Genomic DNA, 27,278 nt, shown 5'->3' on the forward strand with positions numbered 1-27,278 from the left:
AATTTTCTCGGGGTCGTTCCACTTCTTCTACAGTGGTTAATTATAGGGTCCGCGCTTCCTTGGAACTTTGCCAGAGTGAGGGAAATTCTTGTAGTAGGTAGGAGGAGCGAGGAGCACGAGCGAGAAAAAGAAGGGGGGAGGAACAGGTGGGGCACTGTCAGAATATAAGTCAAGCTCTTTGAGGACACAGTTTCCAAATGACAGTTTAGGAGGAGTACGAACAATTAAATAAAGGAATGAAATAAAGAAGCTTTTGAATGTGCATTTTGTCTCAAAAAGTGGCTTTCTGAGTGTAAACAAAACAAGAAAAGATATAAATATCCAAACACTTGTGATGGCAATGGTTCATGTTTTGTTTGTTGTATTTTGATCTGCTATCTGTCACAGGATGGCCTGGTGATCAACCACCATGCAGACCACACACTAAATAGCTTCTGTCACTGGCAATCCACTCTGGGAGGCAGAGACGGCCGACACCACGACCACGCCATCCTCCTCACAGGACTCGACATCTGCTCTTGGAAAAACGAACCCTGTGATACTCTTGGTGCGTCTTTACAGCAGTGTTTATTGCTGCACGGCTCACAGAGGGGTACACGCTGAAGCAAACAAATGCCTGAAAGTCAAATCTGAGGCCAAATAAAGATTCCCTGGAAACGCACTGATGCAGTGCCATGCGGTTGCTTACATAGAAATAATGGGAAGAGAGACAGAAATGAGGTTTTTCCTCTCACCTCAATGAACTCTAAGACAAGGACATCTGTTCCAAGTCATGGTTTATTGTTGCTCTTGATCGAAATGTGTCATTTTCTGTCTGTGTTGTTCTCAGGAAAGACACCCCTCGCTTCTGTCACACTTTGTGACCCAAAATCATGCTGGAAAAAAACAGATGTTAAAAAGATCTGTACTTTTCTGGCACCACAGTGTCACATGCAGCAAATCGCATAGTGAGTTGAAATAATGCCAAACTTACCAGCAAATAAAACAAGCATTAAGAACAATGAAGCAGGCCCCCAATCAAATACAGACAGTAGAGTTCATGCACATTATTGCAACCCTGAAAGAATGCAATTACAACTCCCAAAAAAAGTGTGGGGGGGGGGGGGAAAACCCTCATCCTGTTTTCACTGAAGCCGCACAATTTAAAAAAAAAAATTGTGTTCTCCAGCTATTATCTTTTGGGACCAAGCTCATTTACTTTAAAGAATCACAGTTACTTTGTATTAGTGAGTGCACACCAACTCATAAACTAACAACAGCTTGTTTGCGGTAATGACCATGCCAACACTTTGTTGTCCTGCACAATGCGAGAAGAAACTTCCTTTTTCAGTTCAGAGTGATTCAAACACACACGCTAACGCAAACGCACACGCAACATCTAACATCACAGATTCCAACTCCAACCCTGTCATGGCCCTAAAATCAGAGCTTAGCCATTTAACATTTTGCGGAGTCGGGCATGGCGGCGATTTGGAGTACGCTTCGGTTTTGTACGTCTTAAAGTAAAACAAGGACATGCGTACGTCCACACACTTACACAAAAGAACACCGTCTTCAAACCCCAGACTTCAGTTCTGACTTCAAAGTGTTCAGTCTAGTAATCATTGCTTTGTGAGCCCAGTTCAAAGGTGTGCAGGCGAACGTGCATGCGCGCGCGTGCGTGTGTTGTGTGGACCAAGAGTTAGTGCTGAATAATCCCCTAAGGTGCAAGGTGAAATGGCCAGTGCAGCATAGTTTATTTGGGTTAGAGTTGGCACTCCATTCCTTAATGTTTTCTTCCATATTTCAAAGCCAGTATAAAATATCAATGACTTGCCTTTTTTCTTGACAAAATATAGAGCTCGGTGATAGTTCTCACAGTTAATCTCTCCCCTTGTATTTAATGTCTTTACTCACATTAGTTATGTACATGAGAACTTTCAGGATTTTGCACACAACATAAGGGCAAGAGACGCTGAGACAAAACCCTTCAGGGAGGGCCCCCCCTCCCCCCCATGGGTATTTCCTATGAATCAAAGTCAAGGGTGCTGTGGAGACTGGACAAAGAAAGGCATAGAGAGTGTCAAATTGTTAAAGGCAGTTTAATAGACAATAGGATTAATGAGAAAGTTATAAAGATTTTTCTTTGTTGTTTAGGGTTTTTTTTTTAATTAAAGGCAAAGGCTTTCTCCTTTTGTGAACCATAACAATGTCGGGTGAGTTGAATACAATGCAATGCCTGTGGGATTATTGAATTTAGTATTTACCCCAGCTCTCTGGGGTAAATACTACAACTGCAACATATTACAGAATCAATCTTTTTGCAGCAGATGCAGAAATATTGAAGCATGTTGAGTGAGAAGTTGCGTTCTTGGTTGGACTGGGTCAGCTTGTTCATGACGCACCATGCGGACGGTATTGATCAGTGAGCAGAAAACACAATTAGCCATACTATTGCTACACTTGTTCCATTATCCAATATATACACTTATTACTAGCAGAAACAGTGACTATTCAAGAGTGGCTCACCTTTGTTTGAAGGGATATTTTATTTCCCCTTTACAATTGAAGAAACAAGTTGGATTTTTTTTTCTGCTGGTTGCATTTGTAAAATAACTGCAGTATGTTATGAAATACATTAAGAAAAGCACAACCTAAGAACATATCACTGGTTTTGCAGGGTTTGCTCCGATTAGTGGGATGTGCAGCAAGTACCGAAGCTGTACCATTAATGAAGACACTGGCCTGGGTCTGGCATTTACCATCGCACATGAATCTGGACACAAGTAAGAGGCTCCATTCCCTCCATGTATCCCATGACGGGGAACAATCCAGTAGAATAACAACTTCTGAATGTGAAATTAGTTGACTTTCAACATATTATTCAAGTGTTGACCACAAAATGTGTTTTGTAAGAGTTTCCATGTGTAAAGATCCACAAGCTGATCTCCACTACTGACATTATACAGATTCATGTCTTTGCACTGTTAGCGTGAATAATATGAAGCATTGCTCAGGGCACTGTCACTATAATTATAATCTTTGGTCCTTTTTAAAAAATGTTTCCAGCTTTGGAATGGTCCATGACGGTGAAGGCAACGTGTGTAAGAAGTCAGAAGGCAACATCATGTCTCCTACATTAGCCGGTCACAACGGCATCTTCTCCTGGTCCGCTTGCAGCCGCCAGTACCTCAGCCGCTTCCTAAAGTAAGCAGCCATATTTCTCTATTACTGCTGTGTTTCTCTGTGGTGAACAATGGTTACAAGAAAAAAAAAAAAAGTTGATTTAGGGAGCACTTATTGTTAATCATGGCCTTTTATGGGTGATTCCCCTTGAAGAGGCTCATTAGGTTTTTAGAACTGTAAGAGCTACATTACATCCACATGGAGGATTTGATGAGTAATGAGTAAATCCTCATGCCAGCCTTTGTTGAGTGCTCATGCAACAAAGGCAAAAAAAAGCACAGTATCAGTTTATAAAACTAAATTATTCTGCCACTTTTAATGTTCGTTGTGTTTGTATTATTTAACATGTGTGACTGATTAATGAGCATGTGTTGTAGAAAAACATGTCAGCAGACGATCTATCACTTACTAATGCTGCCATGGTCCAAAGTGAAAAACTGCACTGATGTTGTAGCTGTTGCAGATAATATTTTACAATATTTTTGTTAAAACGGTTGTAGTATGTGGGCATATGTACATGACCTATGGAGATTTATGTTACCATGGGGACAAAACAAATGAGCAATTTATTAAAAACATGTATGAGGATGAGGTTTTGGTCAAAGTCACACGGTGGTGTGTTGGTCAACACTCACTGTGCATCACTGTGAAAAGTTACCCGGTTCGGGTTTATGCTCATAGTGAGCTGGGATTGACTCCAGCCCCATGTGATCATCCCTGAAATGTAACTATGGTAAGAGTTATGATCGGGTTGGGATGAGGTCAAAGTTCATAGAAGTTCTGCATAAGTTTAGCATAACTCAAGAAGAGTGTGTGTGTGTGTGTGTGTGTGTGTGTGTGTGTGTGTGTGTGTGTGTGTGTGTGTGTGTGTGTGTGTCATGGCGTGGGAAACAGCAAAGTGGGGTCAAGTGTGTTACTTCCCACCTAACAAGTTTGGCTACACGTTTGACTGAGTGTGTGTGTGTGTGTGTGTGTGTGTGTGTGTGTGTGTGTGTGTGTGTGTGTGTGTGTGTGTGTGTGTGTCAGTCGCACAATATATAGCTGTCATAGTAGAGGTTTTTCTTTTTTCACAGAATGCCTATTTGTTCGAAGTCAAGGCTCACAATCATGAACATGTTGCACGTGTGTGTGCATTAGTTCCGTTTTCACGCATGCAGCATGTTTACCAAAGTGAGGAAACAACCATTACAGACACAGCGCCCATGTGTCTGGCTGTGTTTATATGTACTTGTGTGTGTGGGTCCGTGTGCTCGAAACTCGATAGCCCAGAGTCAGTGCCCTCCACTAAATTTACCAGTACGTTAACTGAACTGTCAGCTCTCCGCTCTCAGAGTGGTGGAGACAGACACTGTATTTCCTTGCTGAGTTATTAGAGCCGGGATGACCTCAACCTTGTTAGGCCTGTCAGCCTTATATTAAACTCCCGTCACCTCTTGAGGCCAAGTGGAGGGGATCGCTGCACCACTGCAACAAGCGTGGGTCGTCTTCCTGTATAATTACTGCACGATTAAGTTGCTGAAATGCTGTACGTTTTTCCTAATTGCAATCAACACAATGTCATGATATAAAATGCTCTTGGCGATATGTGTCTCAGTTGGTTAAATAGGCCTCCGAAATGTTTCCTTCATCTGCAGCGTAGAAGAGCATTATGTTTACCTCACACTATAACTCTGCTTCTCCCCAAACGGCCAACAGAGAGATTTGTTCAGGTCCTGTGTATGAATTCAGAGGATTTATTTGAAAACTTTGCCAAACCTAAAATTAAAGGACATCTATGGAACAGGAAGCAAGAAGCCACTGAAGGGTTTTTTATTTGAGCTCTGGTGAAGCTCAGCAAAAGCCAATGACTCATAAAATTTTTAAGTTTTAGCGTCCCATTGTCTTATTGTTTGTGCTCAAGTGCTCGGGGGACACTTTATTAGCTTTTCCACATAAGCACCCTCTGTGATTCCACTGTATTTTGTGCTTATTGCCAGATTTATATAACTTTGGGGAATGTAGGTCAATCAGCTGATCATGTTGGGTGCAGATTTAGATCAGATGTGTTTTCTTTCATGTTCTAATTTGGATTTCATTGCAATTCTGAGAGGTGTCAATTCAAATCACTCGTGAAGTTGTGGTATCTGCGATACCAAGACACCAGACACACACTTTGTCACTTAAAAAAATGGAACCAACTACGTTTTGTGTAGATGAGTCAGGGAAATCGGTCAGCATTCCTAAGATATGAGACGCTGCTTTTCTATTTTTTTATTTTTTTTTAATTCTCCAGCTGATAATTGTGTGCTTATAGCTTATATTGTATTGTATGTGCTGGAGTTCTTGTATTTTAACAGTGAAGAGAGCTACACAAAGTGTATTAAAAAAATCTATTGATTTATGGAGATTTGTCATTTAATGTGGGCGAGCTACACAAGTGATTGTACACACACTTACTTGGGTGTCAGCTGATGTATGCGATTGCAGTCTGAATTTAATGTGTTTTTCAGGAACTCCTTTTTTTGCATAATGTTGAATATCTGAATATTGCACTTGCAGAACAGTCATTGTTCTCTGCGGGCACACAGGGCCCATAAAGCAATAGACGCTCTCATATGCGCACGCACACACACACGCACACGCTCTGCTAAAGCAATCAGGACCACTCACTAACACAATGAAGCATATTTTGCCCTTTGGTGCTCTTTCCACCATAGTTTTGTATCATATTCCCCTGTCTGCTGTGTTTAAGCTGGAAAACATCTCCGTATAGTAACCAGCGATATATCAGTTAACATTGGAAACCCCCTGTTGGTGTTAGGATATGAGCGATATGGGCAAGAACTTTTTTATGTCCGTCATAAGTGAGCGCCTGATCCACTGAAAACCATTACTCTCCGGTTTGGGCAGCGTGTTGTGTCACCATGACGACACTTTGCGGTCATGTTGGGAACAATGCAACACGTGGAGTGATGCTTGCTGTTGTGGAATTTGTGTGCACGGCGGGGAACTTCACATGCTGGCACCGACTACAAACACATGTCAGATTCACTCTTTACGATGATGCCCAGCTGATATCAGACAAAAGTGTTTGAACATTTTTATGATCAGTACTGCAGTCCTCCCTTAATCTCCAATCCGTCTTCATTATCACAATGCCCAACATCTTCCATTTTGATCACCTTATTCTTCATAGTCTCTTTTGCCTTTATCTCTTCTTTCCCTGACTTCCCCCTCCTTCTGTCTTCCAGCACTGCCCAGGCTTTGTGCCTATCAGATGAACCCAGAGCGGTCAAGGAGTATCGATACCCCGAGAAGCTGCCTGGAGAGCTGTATGATGCAGACACACAGTGCAAATGGCAGTTTGGAGAGAAGGCCAAACTCTGCACCCTCGATTTTAAAAAGGTAAAGAGTGATTTGAACTCCTATGCCACCACATGAAAATGTAGAAATATGTTTATAAAATATCAACCCATGCTATGATTCCCTTAGGGACATTTGGCCTAGAATCTGCACTGCTCGGTTAGTTTTTCAAAGTTCGGATGTGCTCCTGAGAAGAAATGAGGTCGAGGAAGAGAATGAGGGAAAGAGGAAGGAAAAGACAAGCGATTAGGGTTACATGTCTGCATGTGCATACACACATAAAGGTATAGTCTCAAACACACACACATACACAAAACAAACAGTGAGGGTTTTGAAGCTGCTCATGAAATACTCACTGGGACAAATGACTAAATATATACTGGCGCTTTGCCAATGGGAATCTCTCCTCGCTGGTCTCCCACTATTAAGAATTGTTGCTCTTGCTGGTCAACTTGCACTGTTAGATATTCCATTCAGGGAGTTTATGGGAAAAGATACCCTTTATACAGTTATGTGATTATTCAATAATTTAATTATTTACTTATCAAGCATTTGTACTTCAATTTCATTTAAGCCATTAACTTCACTCTTTCAAGAGTGACATCTTACACATGGAAACTGAATCTGCTATTGGCAATGCAACCCGGCTAAAAAGGAAAAATACTTTTTAATTATTTCTAGTGAGTCTTATTTAACAGTTCTTGTACTTGGATTTCACTTATTTACCAACGTACCTACTGTGATGTCTTGACAGGTCGGGTGTGGGGGTGTGAAGGAAGCCAGGCTTTACTTTTCGTCTTAAATTCACTGTATTCAGGCTTCTTAATACAAGAAAACTCATTTGTACAAATCTAACAAAACCAAAACAGGTATTGAAATAAAGTTCCCTGTCTTTACATTTGAACAAAAGCAAATGGGTTGTTCCTCCCCGTGTGTCTCAGACCTTCTTGCTTCTCACTGTGGCAATCAGCTCATTCTGTTCAGCCAGGCAGCGACCTTTGTCCCGATTGTCCTCAAGACTGTGGTTCTTGTAGTTCTTCCCTGGCTGCCATGATGGGTTGTAGTCCTCGGTGCAGCCACTGAGAGGGGACGTGTCTCCTCTCTACTACCACTACTACCGCTACCTACCGAACTAACTGTCATTCTTCGAGGGCTTCAAAAATCCGCTGTGCCATTCATCGTTCTTCACTTACTGCACAGTGAAGTAGATTCAAAATGTGTGACTCGTTAGTGCCCCAACTGAACCTCACTTTAGCCAAAACTGTGAAATTTAGGTCAGAAGTCATCAAGAGATTGTACCGTTTCATTTCAATTCAATTCAGTTCGCCTCATCTCAAGGCACATTTACAGAAAAAAAAAATCAAAAATCAAATATATATATACACCACTAAGGAAAAGCTCTCTTTTAACAGGAAGAAACAGACTCTGTTGTTCCGGTTGGAGTTAGCAGATAGAAGGAGAGAAAAGGACAGAGACAGAGAGTTTGTAGCCCTTTGTAGCCAGCAGATGTAAAACTATACAATGGCAGTAAAATATGAAAGATTTCCCTAAAGACATCCACAACATATCACAGAATTTTCATGATTTAAACGCAAACACACATCTTACGTGTTCTTTTTTTCAATGTTTTTAAGCCTCATGTGGCAAATGCCATCATCTGGCATTAGCAGTTCTTTAGAGCAATGTTGCATCTCCTAATTAATAAAAAAAATGACACTGAAAGCAATAGCGCTCTATATAGTTTTTGTTTTAACATCACAGGTGAATGAAAACTGATAACTTTTTCATTCTGATAAACATGTTTTGTGATGTCAGTTCCAGTATTGGCTCTCATGGTATCAGTATAAGATATCTACATTTTAACATCTAAACACTCATGTTTTTGTCAGCGTTACAGCATATGTTTGTGCATCTGGCTGCCACAAGGTGCACATTACCCAGAACTCCCTTCGCACTCATCATCCTGTCTTTCCAGGCACTTGTTACTCATAAGAAACAGTCTCAGTGGTGCAGTTCTTTGTGTAATGAATTCATATTTTATGAAACTTTTTTGGCAGGGATTGTCAAGATAAGGTTCCGCTAGAGGAGACAGATGATACTCTCCATGGTGCGTGCAGTTCGATAGAAATAGGTTACCCTCGGAAAATAACGTGTGTCTGAGTTTTTCTTTTTCCTTTTTTTCTCCTTCTGTCACACTGTCCATCATATTTCTCCATCTTTTTATTGGTGAACCGCTCTCCGCTTTTTTTCTTTGTACAAAAAGCCCGAGTAAGCAAAAACAGCTCGACAAATAGGCTTTGGGACGGATTCCATGATGGCTTTTGGCAGCGGCGGACTGAGGCTGAGGTGCCTGTCAGCATCTGCACTGAGTTGTCAAAATCTGATATAATCATTTAGGAAATAACAGAATGGACATGTTAGAAAGTAGCAGGCAATGGGAGTTGCTTCCATATGAATCTTTTAGACCACTGCTGAGAGGCACAACCATTACATCATAAAAAGCTAGAAGGCTATCGTGCCCGGTTAATGCATTGTCCTAATCTTTAAGTCCTGTGTGTGTGTTTCACTTGTTCTCACTTGACAATGTATGGAGTGTCAGGCAAAGACAGGGATTGCAGTGTTTGGTCAACAGAAATGATGTATGTGGAGTAATTGGAAGAGATCTTGTGTGTTTTTCTCTTCTTTCTAACATGTTGCTATCCTCGCTACTGATGCATAAATATTTTCAAGATGCAAGGTTGTTGAACACCGACAGCCTGCCAGAAGACAATTATTCAGACCGTTCCACTCCCGCCAGAATCCATCAACAAGTTTTATGAGCTGTCCTCTCATGAGACAAAAACAACAATGTTATCATTAATTAGTCTTCTTCCAAATTCTGGTTTTGTCTACAGCTGTTTTTAGGAAGATCTTCATCATCACATTTCAGCAACTTGAAGCAAATAAACATGTTTGCGGCCGTTTAAATCACACTTTGCCTTTCTCGAACGTTCCAGGATATCTGCAAGGCTCTGTGGTGCCACCGTGTTGGGAGGAAGTGTGAGACCAAATTCATGCCAGCTGCTGAAGGCTCTGCCTGTGGCCCTGATATGGTGACTTAGCACGAGTTTTTATTTCTTTGTGTATGTGTGTGTGTGTGTGTGTGTGTGTGTGTGTGTGTGTGTGTGTGTGTGTGTGTGTGTGTGTGTGTGTGTGTGTGTGTGTGTATGCAGCCCCCCCCCCCCATTTGTGTGTGCGTGCATGAGGTAAAGGGGCGTTAGTAGTACACTCTGAACCTTTTCAAACTCAAAATTACCATCACATGAGTGGCATGGGAACCGTTGACTTCTCTTTTGCTGTTTTCATCCATGCCCTTCGAGGCAATTCCAGTGGTCGCCCCAAAAGATGTTTACAACAGCTCGCATCATGCAGCCAGATACCTCCTTCCCCACAATGTCATCAATCATGTTTTTTGAGAAAAATGCATCTTCTGTTCACTCTTTATCACACCATCTGTAAGATGAGAGGCCTACAATCGACACGACACGCCTTTGAGGGAACTGTTTTGTCAAACTCGGGGAAACAAGTTTTTCACAGTTTCTTTTTCATCTTCTCTATGACAACCCCTCACCACAATAATTAAAAGCGCCAAACGAGAGCTTCTCAAACAAAAAACCCCCAAAAAAACCCTCTCTTTGCAGTTTTGGTGAAATAAATCCCCCTCCCACTCAACTCACACAAGAACATTAAAAGTGACACTTCCCTAAATCTTCAATCCACACAAATTAACTGAGCAGTGCGAGGCCAATAAAATGAGGGAATTCATTTTAACTGAAGGTTTTCCCGCATCATTTGCCCCCAAAACGCTTTGTGAGTGTGCTGCTTAACATTATAAGTTGTGAAATATCTGGGAGAGTTGTAAAGCTTGTAAAAAAACAAACACATACATTCCACCCCGAGGGATACCACAGACTTCAGAGTCATTAAACTGCAATAGAGACAATGGAGACATCAAAATGTATACAGTGAACGACAACAAGCTAAATGAATGTTGAGCCGTTTATAAAAAAAAAAGCATTTATTATCATTTTTGGTGTTATATGGTGCTAATATTTTATCTGACGCTGACAAAAGGCTTAAGCAGAGAAACACAGTACTTCTTTTAATGGTGTCTTTCTTTCATAAGAGTGTTTCTATGTCTCGGTACAGACTATTAAATTCTCTTGTCAGCTCAGTGAAGAATTTGGAGCAGCTTTGCCCAGTTTTAGGTTTCAGTTCATTCGAGTGTAGCGTGATTAAAATGTCTTGTTTTAATCGAGGTACCACGCGCCCCTTCCATCATTTGACCCCAGGGAGCAGATGCAATTGCTTTGTTGCTGATGTGGCAGAAATGTGCCATCGGGGTTGAGGCCAAAAAGAATATTCTGCTCTTTATTTATTCAGGGTTTTTTTTTTTTCTTTCTCCTTTCAAGATGACCCTCCCCCCTTTGACGCAATCCCCTGTCATCCCCTCATCGACATATGCTGCTTCACAATATATTGAACCTGGCCAATGAGCTGAACTCAAACAATAACATAGGAATCCGTGGCACTCAGCCCCAGGGGGAAACTAATAGGAAATCAGCTGTTCTAGTTCTTAGTCAGACAGCATGGTGTGTGTGTGTGTGTGTGTGTGTGTGTGTGTGTGTGTGTGTGTGTGTGTGTGTGTGTGTGTGTGTGTGTGTGTGTGTGTGTGTGTGTGTGTGTGTGTGTGTGTGTGTGTGTGTGTGTGTGTGTGTGTGTGTGTGTGTGTGTGTGTGTGTGGCAGTGGAGTCTTATGTGGGTAGTGGCACCCCGACATGTACAAATCAAGACAGAAAACCTGAATTCAATAGGTTTGAGGGGTGTTTCTTAAATACATTATATTCCTATATGTACAGCACATATGCTTGACATCAATTAACCTTGCACACTTGAGTGCGGACTCTTCCACACGTTCTGCAGAGGTGTCATCATATCTGCAGGGAGCATCATGCATGCTCTCTGCATACTTCAGGACACTAGTGACCAGTCTAAGAAAGAAACAGTCCTTGTCAGATGGTGAGAACATTGTCCTTTTTTTGAAACATGCCTATTAAAAACGTGTTCCAGGTTTAGGTAGAATCCAGATAGAAACACAAAATAAATCACAAGAGGCTGATACTCCACCCATACAGTTGATTTGCACTGGAATCAAGACAAATTATCTCAGTCCTTTGGCAGACATTTATTCTTTTGTTTCATGTTTTTTTTTTTATTCATCTTGCATGTTTTGTTTTCTCAGGAAAGATATATTACTATGTCAATTTGGAAATTTTTGGCAAATGTTTTTCAACCTGTTTTTTTTGTTTTTGTAGCTTTTATTAGGGAAAAAAAAGTAATGTCAGAGGAAAACCCAAATGATATGATAAAAGGAAGTGGATATGAAACAATAAAAAAATTAATAAAAAAAATACATGTACAGTTTTAGTTGACTGCAAAAGAAATTCTTTGTCAGGCATGAGACCATTTTTCCACATTGAGTTGTGTTTGGCCTCGCTCTGTTAATTCTAGCTGATGACAGTTTGAAGGTGAAAATACGTCCAAAATGAACCACAAATGGCGTTTCACTGATAGACTGTGAATGTGTAACCAAGACTTGACTGCAGCCTTTTTGACAGTTGTATCACAGAGACCACCTCTATGATCGGTCATGAAAAGAAAAAAAGGCCCAGTCAAATGGAAACTGTACATCACATTAAGGTTTGTTTTGACTGCCTGTCTTCTCTTTTCTGTTCTCATTCATGCTCTTTCTTTCACTTCAGTGGTGTCGTAGGGGCCAGTGTGTAAAAGAGGGGGACGAGGGCCCGAGGCCTCAGCATGGCCACTGGTCGGAGTGGTCATCGTGGGCCGCCTGCTCGCGAAGTTGCGAGAGTGGAGTCACGTACCGAGAGAGGCAGTGCAACAACCCCAGGTAAAGCAGTGGAAAAGCACTATATAGGTTTTACCATTTTATCAAGTAGCTGTTCTCCCATGCAGATATGATCTGTAGTGTTTATGATCGCTTGACTCCTGGCTTGGAGTATATTAAGATGTGATTAAAATAGTGACGATCCCTCACATCGCACTGTCACTTCATCACTTATCTGCCCACTTAGTCACATACTCATCAGTCGCTCACAATTATTTGCACCGTCAGTCAGTAGGGGGGCCCGAATGCCAGGACCCCTCTCTTTATCGTGTCATACCAAGATCTTGACAAGGAGCGGGCTAAATTGGACAGAGAGTGATGAGGAAAACAAACGAGCGAGCTGAGGATAGACAGTGGTGAAGGGCTGGGAGGATGAAGACAAGCAAAGGGAGAGTGGCAGGAAAGAGAAAGGGAGGGGGCAGGAGGAGATGATAGAGAGGGAATTGAAAAAGTGAAAGATGAATTGTGGGGATATGAGCAGAGAGAGAGAGATCTGATTGGAGGGGTTATAGAAGGTGTAATTGTCCCGTGGAAAGTTTTTTTTTGGGGGGGGGGGGGACTTAGCCTGAGGACATATACCTGTGATTGGAGAAGCCTTCACAAAGGCATTCTTACATGTGACACATACAGAGAAGCACACTCATGCATTAAACGTGAGTGGACAATGACACTCAGTGTTCTTGGTAATGTAGCACAGTTTGTATTTGCTCTTACAATGTGTGTGTTTTCTCAGTTGGAGTGAAATGAGCTCTGTCAGTAACATGTTGTCTTTGTTTCTTCCGACTGTGCACCTGCAAGCAAAGGTTGGTGACATAAACTAAACTTTATTATCTGTGTGCATCCATCTCTGCAGACCGGCATATGGAGGAAAATTCTGCGAGGGTTCATCGAGGTCATATAAGCTTTGCAATACTGAGGATTGTCCCCCCAATACTGTTGACTACAGAGCGCAACAGTGTGCTGAACATAACAGCAAACAGTTCAGAGGGTGGTACTACACCTGGAGACCATACACACGAGTGGACGGTGAGACAGTCCTCTCACGTCATTTCCACAATTCCACAGTGAATTTCAAATTGCAAAGGTTTACATTTAAACAAAATCCAACTACATATAGAACATATGATTAATGTGAGCTGTGTTTACTTTCCTTTCTACCAGATCAAGATGTATGCAAGCTGTACTGCTTTGCTGAAGGTTATGATTTCTTCTTCGCTCTGGCCAGCAGAGTCAAGGACGGGACACTTTGCTCCCAGGACAGCTTAAATGTCTGCATTGATGGACTGTGTGAGGTAATGTGACATGCTAAGCAGCAGGAAAGAAACATGACTTGACTCAATATTGATTTCACAGTGGTTGCTAGATGTTTTCATTTTGTTCCATAATGTGGTTGAGGTTTTTCAAGATGAGCAATAAATCCAGAGGACGGGCTTTAGCAGAACTGAACATCAACAGATGCCATCTTTTTTTGTCCCCTAATATATTTAATCATCATGAAGCACAACATGTTGACCTTGTCACCACGTATGGAATATTCGTTGGTTATTGTCATCCATGCAGTACTGTGACATAGTGTTGCACTTTACGTACATCTTTCAGTATCCCATCAAGAGTAATGATGTACTTCTTCCACAGAGAGTGGGCTGCGACCGTGTTTTGGGCTCCGCAGCTGTGCCTGATGCTTGTGGGGTGTGTAAAGGAGACAACTCTACCTGCAAGATCTACAAGGGACAGTATACAAAGCAGCATTATACAAACCGTAGGTCATCATTGTTTGAGGGTTCATTATATTGGTTTGGAATCTTCCATTTGAAAAAAATCTAAAAACTATAGATGTCTTTGTATAATTTAAAAATTTTTGGTAATTGTTGTCCTTGTTCTCAGAGTATTATGGGGTGGTAACCATCCCAGCAGGAGCTCGGAGTATCCGTGTGATCGAACTAAATACATCCAGTTCCTACCTGGCCGTCAGGGACACACAGAGGCGCTACCTCCTTAACGGCCAGTGGACGGTGGACTGGCCAGGCCGACACCCCATGGCTGGAACCATTTTTGAGTACAAGAGGCCTTATAATAGACCAGAGAGCCTCATCTCGGCTGGACCTACAAATGAGACACTTATCGTCGAGGTAACCCATTTAGCTTAACTTCTCCACTTTCTGTTTTTGCATATATTGTTGACACGAGTTCTTCCCAACATTCCTTTTCCCCCTTAGATATTATTGCAAGGCTGGAATCCAGGTGTGCGTTGGGAATATACTCTGAAGAAAACTGATGAGAAGCTGGTGAAGAATCACATCAAACACAATTACGCGTGGGCCATAATACGCACCCAGTGCTCGGCAACCTGTGCGGGAGGTAAGTATCAAATTACTGAAGACAAACGAATAACAAAAAAAACATGATGTATAAATAAAATACAACTTGTTCTTTTCTTTGATAAGAAAAACTTTTTTGCGTGCCTTTTTCTAAACCTAGAACTTTAAAACGGGATAAAAGTCAACTGTGCTGATGAAAGAAAGTCAGATAATCTTTAATCTTAATATGGGTGAGACCATAGATGAATGGGACAGTTCATAGATCAATAGACCAGCGTCTGAAGCGCAGTCTGGCCCCTCCGACCTATAATAAGGCTTTCAGATGCAGGTTAAATGGAGAGCACAGCATTCCCATCATTACTGAGGGGACATTAAAGGCTCTTGTTTGGAACCTGTGGGACCTCTTCTTGTTCCTCTGGAGACCTGCTATTACACACATACATGTCTGAGACCAGTGGCCTTTGTCCCACCAGAAACTGGGTTTTTACGCATCTCGCTACGCACACATCTGCACATGCAAAGATGGCCGTGCTGTGCAGGTAATTTGGAACCAGAGGTTAAAAGGACACAGCGAGTTTCTATGTATGTGTTTCTTCATACACACTTGTCTTTTGTCAGTGCTTCAATCCGCATGAGTTCATCTGCAGATGGGTCCTTACTTAGCCTCAAGTGTGAACAAAGCCACCAGTGTACAAGTCCTATTGATTGACCCTGCAGGTTAAAGTTCCCCAGCCTGGTCCACGGTCTAACGTAAGCACCTCCACCTCTTTGTGACCTGATTGCAGCTTGTAACAGGGTGGGGGTCATTTGCTATATTAAAGAGTGTGACTGACTAAGTGACCTGTAAGAGTTGGGATGTGCAGACTGAACTTGCTTCAGGCTAAATAACATGCAGAGAGATCTGTTACACAGAAAATTCAGGTTTCACTAAAATCCAATAAAAGAAAATTCACATATTTGTCCCAAAAACTCCAGTTGATAATTAGGCTAATATTCAATCAATAATCAGCCACTGGTACATTTAGGTAAGAGTTTTTTTGTGTTAACAGGTAAAATGATCTGAGGTCCATCTACTTAGTCCTTTAGTGTGTCCTTGTGTTACTGTATTTCTGCATTTATTTTATGCCACTCTATCAATCAATTCCTTTTACAAAGCAGCAACCACATCCCAGTAACATTGGCAAAGCTCTGATTTCTCAGAGTTTGTGCTTTCATCCCCAGGAGAGTCTTAGGCATTACAATGTATTCGCTAATGTGGAGAAGCAGAACCCTTATCGAATTTTATATTTAGCTCCTGTGTATATCACTGGAACTCCCTTATCTCATTGTGTTCTTAAAGAAATGAGCTGGTGCAGCTATACCTTAAGTTTTTGTCAAAACAAGTGTTGCAAAGTTACATTTCTGTTGACTTCAGTACGTTTGATTCCATAATTTTATACGCCTTGTGTTTATAACTATTCCAGTCTGAAGGAGACTGTCAACTGCTGTTTGTCAAGTTGCTATTCGTAAAATGTACAAAAGGCCTGTGTTAATTGTACTGCTGTTTTATAGACAATATACTCATCTAACTTATCCATACAGGACAGATGAACACCAAGTCAGCATGCTACAAAGACTTGAGAGTGCAGGTGAATATATCATACTGCAATCCCAGATCAAGACCAGCGACTGGACTGATGCCCTGCAACACCCAACCATGTCCTGCCAGGTCAGTCCCTCACCACCGTTACATGCCAATGAGCTTGTCAAGTGATTACATCGCAACCATGGTGTCCAAAAGAGGAATACTAGAGACCCTGGTGGTATATCTAAAGCTGCCCTCAGGCACCAGAATATTCATAGTTCTCTTCTCTTTTATCATAAATATATTGGTGAATCATATTTTCATAAATCAGATCATAATCAGTTTGAATTGTCTTTTGGTATGTAAGAAAATGCTTTTAAAATATCTCCTCGTCCATTGTCAGGATGGTCGGTTATCAACCTCAGCCTGTGTGCAAAGTAGAAGGACACATTGTCAACATAGTGAGATTACCATCACTGTGGAGGTAGAGACAGAACTGCCAATATGACTGTGCACTTGTCTTGAAATTTGTTTCACAATTAAGCTTATTCGGCCCATGCTTCATTATAGTCACTGATAATTTGTGGGGTTTCTTAAAGTTTGTGAATAACCTCATAAGTGCATCTCCACTCGGAGAATAACTGGCTCTGAGTCTGGATGTCATTAAAACATTATTTGATTGGTGCAGACATTTCTTCATATTTTCCTGATGCATGCTTTGGATGGAAACGTTTGGCCCCTTCTTGATTTCTCGGCTTCAGGGTATGTCAATTATTCAATTGGAAGGGTGATATAATGCGCTGTCGACTATGTGACAGCCAAAAATGTTGCTGGCTGCAAGAACCTAACATTCAGTGCATGCATGTTAGTGTTTGGATCTTAGTGAGGCAGATGATCAGCTTCACAACCAAATGCCAAATAGGCTGATGTCTAGGTTTTCAAGCTCCGCAAACACTGTGTGTATTTTTAGTATTATCTTCTCTTCTCTTCTGGTAGTCCTTTTGTCAGACCCTTTTGTTTCACTTTCTGCCATCCCTCTTTAACATTTCAGATTTAATCTCCCCGAGCTTTGTCCTTTTCACCTTCTTCCCCACTCTCTCTTCATGTCTGCCATGTGTTACTGGTCTGCAGCACCTACACATCTGTTTTGTAATTTCATGACATGCGGTGTCAAAAGAGCCCTTTATGGTCTGAGTCAACTCTTCCCAACTTCCCATACTATCTCCTCATAAGAAAGTGAATAAAGGGCGTCAGGCGGCCCTGGCTGTATATTCTCCCCTCTTTTCCAACCCATTAAAGCACCTGTTCTGTGATGACAACATTTTCCTCTCCTGTAATGAAAAATAACTGGCATATTAGTTAAAACATGTGTGAGACAGAAGGAAGAAAGGGAAGTTCCAGTGGACAATCTGTTTGTGTCTTCACTTAGCTCAGCGGGATACCTCACCAGCTGTCAGGAATGGTTAGCTTCTGTGTTTGTTTAGCACAGCAGGCCAAGGCCTTGTGAACTTTTTTCACGTGCAGCATCACTTTGGGACTGGAGTTCATAACACAATAGCTAGCTTTTCAGCCATGCCGTGAGTCATCTGCACCCTCTTTGGCTGCCTAGCGCACAAAGCAAAAAGCTTTTCGCTTGATTTATTAAATAGTCATATATGCATATTTGTTTCCATTGCAGTGTACGGGCCGAACTCCGGAAAACAAAATGGTTAACCTTGATATAAGACATGACAAATTCACATTTGAGGGGTACTAAACATAATGTGTGTGGGTTTACTGCGAGTTTGCTATGTTGTTTAATGTCAAAGGTGTCACCTTGAGTGGCTCAAACATTTGTGTATGATACACGGTAATTCCATCCAGAGCAAAAGAGGGAGCACTGATGATTGTGTGGTTTCAGGGTGCGGTTTGTGGGATCTTGGCTAAGTTTAGCTGGTGTGTTCACTGTCTATATTCCTGACAGTCAAGGCCAAGACTGAAGATCAAAGATCAGGCTGCATGGTATGGGCTTGTGGACATCATTGGGAGTGGTTTTGCCTGTTGACAGGCAGGACATGTATGAGCACTTACACAGGGGAAACGTCCCTCCCTTGTCTGCGCTGCTCTGGACAGTGTCATGTAGGGTAAAGCCTTGGCCAGAAAACTAGTGAAAAGGGAAAGTGTGGAACATAATGTTTTGTTAATGATGACAAAAAAACCCCACTAAATATATACTATATGTAATCATATATCTTTTATACTTTATAAAACACGTGAATTATATGTTCCAAAATTGCACATACCGTATGTACAATGTTTACAAGTGGTTATTGGCCACAGAGTTCCTAAACATGAGTTCAATCTGTGCATTTACTACAACAGCTGTTTCTGAGATCTTACTTCCCATGAGTTTATTAGTTGAAGTAATCATTTCTACGATATCATGCTGACTTGATCTCCTGGGTCTACTCTACTCCTGTAGGAGAAGGTTAACAGAGCAACATGTGGTAAAGAAGATGGATGGTTATTCCTCTGCTTTCTCCAATTAAATCAGAGTTGTAAGAGAAATTTTGGTTTCAGCCGAAAATGGAGGGCAAAAAACAAGGTGATTCAAACAAGTTATATTTGTGCTTTTTATTGTCCAACATCTGTGTTTATTGGAGGTGCAAGCAGGTGGCATATATTAATATTCATAACGTTTACCTTATTTTTGACACTTTGGATTCAAATTTCGGAAACCAAATGTAAGCCAAATGGTTGACTATCATGCAGCATTATTGCATTTAAAATGGAAAAATCTTATTTAAAAGGCTGTTTTGTGCTTCAATTAAAGGAAATTTGTAACTGGGAGCATTTACCAGACCTACCTGCTCAAAAGACAAAGCTGGACAGTCAGAATTTAAGTAGATGCCCGTCTTTCAAGGAATAAGAAGTGAATCAATCTGGAGGCTTTTGACAGCTGCTGTTGAGGCGTCAGTTCCTCTGTTGCGTCTATTCTGAGTATTCTCTCGGACACTCTTAGCAATGGTCTGAAATATCAGCCAAATGCTTGCAAATGAAGGGGACACCGCTGACAAGTTGTGCCTCGATTTATGAGCAGTGAGGGGGTTTAGCTGAGACACTGACCTCATCTCAGTCAGTGCTGCTTGTGAATGTCCAGAGACAAAAAAAAAAAAAAAATAAAAAATCAGCTGTAGTGTCTCCAAATGTGACTTTGTCCCTGGCAAAACTCTTTTGTTTTGATGTGGCAAAACCAAGTCATTTAAAACGCTTTAAGAATCTGTGTTACTACTAGATATTAGACGTTCACGCCAGAAACCGGCACAATGATGCCTTGTTACTGGAAAACAGTGTCTCCAGTGTAATCCGTCCTTTTCTGCTTTCAATGATGATGTTTGGTAATTGCTTGGAAAGTAATATAACCCGACAGGCAGCATTAGAGTGAATGAAATGGGGTGGAATAAAAGAGCAAGACTTTTAAATAGAGGTGCAGCTACTGATCTATGTGCTAAAAGGTGTTTTTTTTAAACGTGTGATTATTTGCAGACATTGCATCACACAGGCGGTATTTATGTATGATTCTGTTGTTGTTGCCAAATGCAGTGTGACTGACTATCAGCTGCTATCTGGCACAAGCAGAGAGAGGACAGGGTAAGGCTGGCCAGCCGAGTAACAGAGGTGGTGTCTAATTCCACTTAAGCCACTTACACTTTCTCACCCCTCGCACACCCTCCACAACTCCACACTCCAGAATCAGTGCAGTCAAAATTGTAAATCATTTGCACAAACAAAGTTGGTCATATAATATCTTCTTCCACTATTGCTTGTATTCTCAGTATGGAAACTTTTTTGTACCAAAGTATCAAGTAATCTCTCTCCTGATCTGCATTGCATTGGTGGTGTCCAAACACCTGCTGAGGAAAAAAGCAGATGTTTCAAAAATAAATACTTTCTCAATGATCGAGTATTCTGTGGGCAACTGTATTATGTAATCCTCTCTGAAATCATGGAATCCCGATTACATGAGCATTTATCTCAGCTGTTGGAAAGGGGATTTTTCTTTCTCCAGAGCTGTTTCACTGCCTGGGTATTTCCTTTTTGCTCAGTTTGTGTATGTCTCCATTTTAGAGCAGGTATCCTAGGAAAATTCTCCGTGATGGCTACAGAGCTGTCTCATATCCACTGACATTGAGTAGTAATCATGTCGACAGGAAACGTGTACCTATCAAAAGTCCTTACAACGGGATCACAGCTTTGTTAATTCAGACATTTAAAGCAATAAAAAAACATTTGTGGATCATTTTGTCATAATATATAGCAATACGCTCTCCATTATCAAGTCATTTCCACTTTGTGTTCACTGTTATATTTAAGTAAAACCAGTGTGTCACTGCCAACTGGGCAAATTCCCACCCAACATTGAAACGCAAGGGTTTACATTAAAGTGGTTGCCACTTTACTCCACATGCAGTTCACATTATTATTGTTATGATTTCGTTCATGTATTTACTGTTAACAAGAATTCCTTTCTAATACCATGTAAATATTTTAATGTCTTATTATGTTGAATTTACTAACTTGATGATGATCTCTCTCACCATGGCTGAGAAACATAAGGTCTTATATTGTACTGTGAGGTATATATGAACGAATGTTGTCACAGTCAAGCGATCACAGAGATAATGTTATAACATCCACCGTTTCACTACACCACACAGTGTGACTACCACTATGAGCTAAAGCGACAAACAACGGCTAAAAAGAAATGCAGCAGAAAATGACAGCACAATGAAAGAGCCACTACCATTGCACCAAAACAAGTTTATGTTTTCCCAAAGAGGAAATGTACAAGGCAGTATTGAAATACATTGTAGTGGTTGTCGCTTCCATTTCAGTGAAGAGCTATAAAACATATGGGACTGCTGACATTACTCAGCCTTAAGAGGAAGCGTCTCAAAAGTCTTTCTACACTGAATGTGACTCCACTCTCAACATCCAGTTTTCTTGCAGTTTCCAGAGCTGCAAACCACAACATGTGGTCTTTTTGAAAGGACAGAGGTGATTCGATGGAACCTAATCGATGTGATAGAGGGAAAAGAAGTATGACAAAACAGTTGACAAATTAAGTAAGTAAAATGTATTTATAAAGCACTTTTCACAAATGAAAATCACAAAGTGCTGTACATAAAATGGGTGCAATAAAACAGAACATATGAATTTCATGAAATACAGTAAAAGTGAGAAAAGTACTAAGCCAAAAGCTTTCTTAAATGAAATCGTCTTCAAGTGCTTTTTAAAAGAAATCGTGGAATCGAGAATGCGGAGGGACAGGGGCAAGTCGTTCCATAGTCTGGAGGCTGCAGCCTGAAAGGACAAGTCCCCTCGGGTTTTAAAGCGAGTCTTTGGGCCCTTCAGGAGACTGAGGTGTAGGGACACAGCATGTCAGTAATGTATTTAGGAGCCTGACCATGCAACGCCCAGTCAATTTGAAAAGCATGGCTTACAGAATAAATTTACAACAAATAATGGTGGTCTTTACATTGCCATGCTTTATTTTACAAATTGTTTAAATTTGGGGGTATTGGTTAGACCTTTTTGAAATACCTTTTCAATAGGTGGAACGATAACGTTTTAATGCTGCGATTCAATGAAGCAAAATTTGTGTGTACAAATCAGGAACAATGAAAAGCATGTGTGTATGTTATCGATACTGCATAAAATTATATGCGACTCTGTTTGTTATGGGGCTCCCTAACATTGTTACAGGTTGATAAATATGCACTCAGTTTACTTGCTGAAGGGGAATGTGAAATCTCTAGGGGGTATAGCGAAAGGTACCTTGAAGGAGAGGTCTGGCTTAATAAAATATGGTAACATTGAAAAGTGAAAGTATTAAAAAAATACTCTTCGCTTTAACTACTCTTAATTGAAATCTACCCCTGTAGAAATAAGATAACAGTGACATGTATCTAAAGATAAATACTATTGTACTAAATATTCATGTGTTGTATTGTGTTTCAAGACCAAGCTTATAGTGGAAAACATGATTATCCTCCCTCCTATTGGTAAATGGACAAAGGAGGGCATATGTCCAGTATCAGTTGTGTGTGTGTGTGTGTGTGTGTGTGTGTGTGTGTGTGTGTGTGTGTGTGTGTGTGTGTGTGTGTGTGTGTGTGTGTGTGTGTGTGTGTGTGTGTGTGTGTGTGTGTGTGTGTGTGTGTAGCCTTTCAGGTCAGCAGTCAGACCTCAGTGCCAGGATTCATCACCTGGGTGGCTTCAGACTCAGCAGTAAATATCAGTGTAATGTCCTCAAGACTCTCTCTCTCTCTCTCTCTCTCTCTCTCTCTCTCTCTCTCTCCATTTGTCTCCCACACACACTCACGCCACACACAGGTGCAGCCTTGGGTAGATGTCATTCACTCTCACTTCTCCATCTCTCGGCAGGGATTTGTGGTACTACAGTTGTATGCCGAGCACTCTCCACACTCCCTGTCTGTCTCACTGTCTGTATCTTTTAAAAGTCGTTTATAAATATGCGTAGATCAACTTTCTCACACACTCTCATGTACAGGGCTACTGCTCAGCTGACTCATGGTATTCTTCCTGTGTGATATTACTTTCCACTATGTTTTCTTTTCTCTCTCCCTCTCTCTCTTACCTTCTTTATTCTCTTGCCCACACACACTACACCAGTGCACCTATCACACACTAATGGGTTTGTATGTTTACACTGAGTTGAGGAAGCTCTGATAATAGAGGTCGTAAACTAATCTCACTACAGTTTACACTCATCTCTTGGGCCTCTATCTCCTTCATTATCTAAAGACAGAGTTGATTGCATGCACGTGCATTACAACAACAAGTTGGTTGCTGTTTGCAACATTAGTATTTGGTTCAATACAACTGATTAGAAGTAATTGGAGACATATTATTTATAATATAATGATTCCAGGTTGCATCGCAGCTCAGATTTCCTATTAAATGTCCATAAAATAATCACAATGGTGTCTGATTTAATTTGTGTATTATAATACTTTGACATATTGTAATATGGTATAAGGCATCTGAAACGTTGTTATGGTGCCATGCATTTTCATCAACCCATACAGTAACACATAACTATGGAGTATGAACATGTTATGCATGTCTTTTTCAAAGTTTATGGGCCTCCTCCCATATAGACTGTCAGCTGAGACATAAGCTGCACCGACCAAAACATGCAAGTGAGACGAGACTGACTGGCTGTGGTCATCAGGCTGTCTCTTCATATCATACTATTCTGAGGCCATGTAGTTATTTCATTTTGCTGTGTGTGCACCCAGTGAGTTGGACTGGACACGCATTACATCACGGAAAAAGGTTCCAATGCATGCCCGCATTTAGACCATGATATCATTTTGTCTGTGTGGGCATGCACTGATACAACAAACCACACACCCGCACCCACATGCACACATGGATAGCGGCGAAGCCGTAAAGACTTGGCTCGAGGTTATCTAATACCACTGGCGTGCTCAAAGACAGCATCGTTTACGCCACACAGGCTGTCTGTGACGCCGTCCACGGGACACAAGTCTTTCTGCGCCTGTCCAGTGTGATGTTTACTGATTATTCAGCGACGCCGACAGTGACCAAGTCGGGGATCACAAGGCCGTCTAAAACTTGATATAAGATCGAACAGTGCCAGCAGCCAATACTGCCAGTCCTGTTAAGGAATCATTCTGATACAACGGTTGTATGCGTAAATACTGTTTTGTATTTTTAAAGCCGTCACTTTTGTACTCCACCACATCCGCAGAAAGTGATATTCGAGACGTGACAAAGTGGTGTAAGGTTGTCAAAATAGTTTGTCACTAACTATGTTAATGTGATGTCATACAGTAACATTGTGATAAATGTTCTTATATATCAAGCCATGGTATCAGCAAACTAGTTTGAACTTTGCATAACATAAATCCAGTGCAGAATAAGAACGAAAACATTTTTTGGGACAGTTTAAAAATACAACACATATTGAATTTCGCATGGGTACATAATCTCCCCAAATATATCAGAGCTCAAGAAAGAAACATGCTGGCAATGATTATTTTTTTCTAACTGTTTGCATTAATTTAAGCATCTAATGACACAAATTCAACATCTGTTTTGAAGGGGGCTCAAGTCAGTGTGTTGAATACGCACACGTGTATGTATTGACCGCATGGATCGCTGTTTTGAATTAACAACTGGACACAAACTTTCATCTCTGCCTTCCCTTTATCCTCTCGCAAACCATGCTTTGATGATCCTGCAGTGTGTATCTTCCTCCCTGACAAGCCGTGACACACAGAGGACCAGATGGATTATCTCTCTTTATATTTATTCAGATTTTATAGTGCATGTATGGAGCTGCATAAAACATACAACATTCCGAACAAGTGATGCACCAAATTGCTGCAAATAAAGTTTACACTGCTAACGTATACAAGTCAACGTGCTGACAGCGATGTTTTTGGGTTGTTTGGGGCAGATCTTCGGAGGCTGGGTGGGTACACCGGGGTGAAGTTAAGGGGAGCATGACGGAGGGTGTGATGAGGGATTGAGCTGCTGCCTTCAGATTTGGGTCACTTGCAAAAGATGCAACAAGGATTTAAGGAAGAGAGAGCTTTTGGGATTAGGCAACCTAAGACATCCTACAGAGTCATGCTTTGAAGAAACTAAAGCTCTTAAAGAAACTCTAAACTGTCGTGGCTAAATGGCTGCTTGATCTCGAGATTGGCTTTATGTTTCCAGTTCCTGGTTTAGAAAGTGAGGATGAATTCTACAAGTTTAATCTTTGAGCAAGTATCAAGTATTTCTTTTTTCGCAGAATGAGGTACAATTTAAAAAAAAAGTGTAGGGTTTTTTTTGGGTGATGGCTTGAAACTAGTCATCCATGAACCTTTTGAAGCCGAGCCAACCGCCCATCAATCCAACCGTGTATTCGTGCATTTATCCATCCCTCATCTATACCTGCTTTATCCAGGTTGCTGTCACGGGGCGTTTGGAGCCCAGCACAGCTCACAAGGTTCAGGGGAACACTTTGAGCAATGTACATCCACCAACTGACCCAACAAGCAAGTCCTTGGATTGTCGGTGGAATCTGGCATACCTTGAGAAAAACCAAGGACTCAGGGAAAACATGTAAACTCCACACAGAAAGGTTCTAAACTATTACTGGAAAAGCTGGCACATCGTGGCTGTATTTTGAGTTATTGATACCATTTCACATCAGAAACTCTACATTTGCGGTCGCTTTGATTTGGAAATGTCTTCATTTGCCGCTGGAGAGGAGAACACAGGGGGTCTTTTGCAAACCGCTATCACTGCACAGTTATCATGTTATCATTTGTGATTTCCTGCAGGCTTGTCGGGATAAGTGATTGAGGAGCTGCGTGTGTTGACTCAGCAGGCTTGTGTTTTGTTGTCCCAGCTGGTCTGTCGGCGAGTGGGGGGCGTGCAGCCGGAGCTGTGGGGGAGGGGAGCAGACGCGGCAGGTCCAGTGTGTTCAGAGAACCAGCCAGAGCAGCATCGGCGTCCTGGCCGAATCTCTGTGCTCCCAGTCCGGCCCGGTCAGACGGCAGGCCTGCAACGCACAAGGCTGCCCGCCAGCTTGGAGCGCCGGGCCGTGGTCACAGGTGAGCACGTCCGAGAAAGGACTTCTGGCTCCTTCGATCCACAGCTGGAATAAACACTTGAAAGTTGCACACTTGCCATTCAGCTTTAATAACTCCGCACATTGTGTTGCTACGTGAACCCTGACTTTGATGGCTTCACCACATTTTATTTCAGTGATTCCATTGGCTTCCGACAAGAAATGTGCCCATTGAGACTTTCTGTGTTTTGTTCTCGCTCCGATTGCTATACATTGTGTGTGGTGACTTGTCTCCCAGTTAAAACATTTTAACTGCCATTTTCACCCCAAATACCCCAAACTTCATGCTACAAATGGTGTCCAGTTGACTTCCTTCCTGGTACTATGTGGCACAGTGTAGTTTGTCACAGTCCCATGTTTAATGAATGGAGTGAAACACTTTCAAGATTTTGATTTAAGACCACGACTAGAATCAAAATGACTACTGTGGGAACTCTTGGATAGCCCCAAAGGAAGTATTAAGGGAGTAAAGCACAGTAAGTCCCTGTTTGGAAATATGGACATCCTTTATGGTAGCCATTCCTAAATGCCTTGTGTGCATTGTAAGTTTCTTAGAACTGTTGGCCTCTGACATTTCTTCCTGCGTGCACAAAATATAATACCATTATGTCAAGTCTTGACCAAATCTTTTTAAATCCTTTCCATTATTAGGAGGAAAGTGTGAGGCTAGTTTTCCACAAGAAGATGTCATTCAGAACATTTAACCTGGACTGAACTTGAAGAATCTGATCAACAGTACAATGAACCCCCCCCCCCCCCCCCCCCCCACCACAATGCTGGAAAATAGAATAATGGGCCTTTTTTTAGACTTACTAGATAATTAACATAGTTGTATTTCAAGGTTTTAATTTATATCAACAAATATCATGGACGTATGTTTTTGGCAGTGCTCTCGCAAATGTGGCAACGGTTTGAAGAAGAGGACTGTGGCCTGTGCAAGCAGCAGCCCGGGTGCCCAGCCGCACACGCTTCCAGACGGCGCGTGTGCAGGCCTGCAGAAACCTGCCAGCCAAGAATCCTGCTTCATCAAACGCTGCCAGAAACAACGCAAGGTCCAGTGGTTTGTCTCCACATGGCAGGAGGTAACTTAACAGCTTTGTCAAAGGCTGGCATTAAGAATGAATTTACAGTGATTAAAGCCGGATATATATGTAGAACATGAAAGCATTTATCGTATTTTGGCTGTTCTCCTCCCTTTTCTGTGTTCAGTGTTCAGTAACATGTGGACGTGGCCATCAGACACGCTTCATCAAGTGTGCAGAGAAGGTGTGTGTTGCACTCGCTTTGTAT

At 41.5% G+C, this 27,278-nt stretch overlaps 1 protein-coding gene across 1 annotated transcript in view; it reads left to right on the forward strand.

The window, feature by feature from the left end:
- Window positions 1–27,278, forward strand: part of adamts16 (ADAM metallopeptidase with thrombospondin type 1 motif, 16) — a 48,074-nt gene that overhangs the window by 18,563 nt on the left and 2,233 nt on the right. Inside the window, exons 7-21 of the mRNA XM_080472198.1 lie at window positions 388–547; window positions 2,660–2,765; window positions 3,049–3,186; window positions 6,396–6,549; window positions 9,504–9,599; window positions 12,309–12,457; window positions 13,308–13,480; window positions 13,616–13,746; window positions 14,090–14,213; window positions 14,339–14,583; window positions 14,671–14,812; window positions 16,354–16,480; window positions 25,767–25,971; window positions 26,876–27,070; window positions 27,198–27,254. Of these exons, the coding sequence (XP_080328324.1) occupies window positions 388–547; window positions 2,660–2,765; window positions 3,049–3,186; window positions 6,396–6,549; window positions 9,504–9,599; window positions 12,309–12,457; window positions 13,308–13,480; window positions 13,616–13,746; window positions 14,090–14,213; window positions 14,339–14,583; window positions 14,671–14,812; window positions 16,354–16,480; window positions 25,767–25,971; window positions 26,876–27,070; window positions 27,198–27,254 (2,202 nt within the window). The remainder of the gene's footprint in view (window positions 1–387; window positions 548–2,659; window positions 2,766–3,048; window positions 3,187–6,395; window positions 6,550–9,503; window positions 9,600–12,308; window positions 12,458–13,307; window positions 13,481–13,615; window positions 13,747–14,089; window positions 14,214–14,338; window positions 14,584–14,670; window positions 14,813–16,353; window positions 16,481–25,766; window positions 25,972–26,875; window positions 27,071–27,197; window positions 27,255–27,278) is intronic.

This window comes from Lipophrys pholis, assembly GCF_963383615.2.
Source record: "Lipophrys pholis genome assembly, chromosome: 9".
NCBI classification, from domain to species: Eukaryota; Metazoa; Chordata; class Actinopteri; order Blenniiformes; family Blenniidae; genus Lipophrys; species Lipophrys pholis.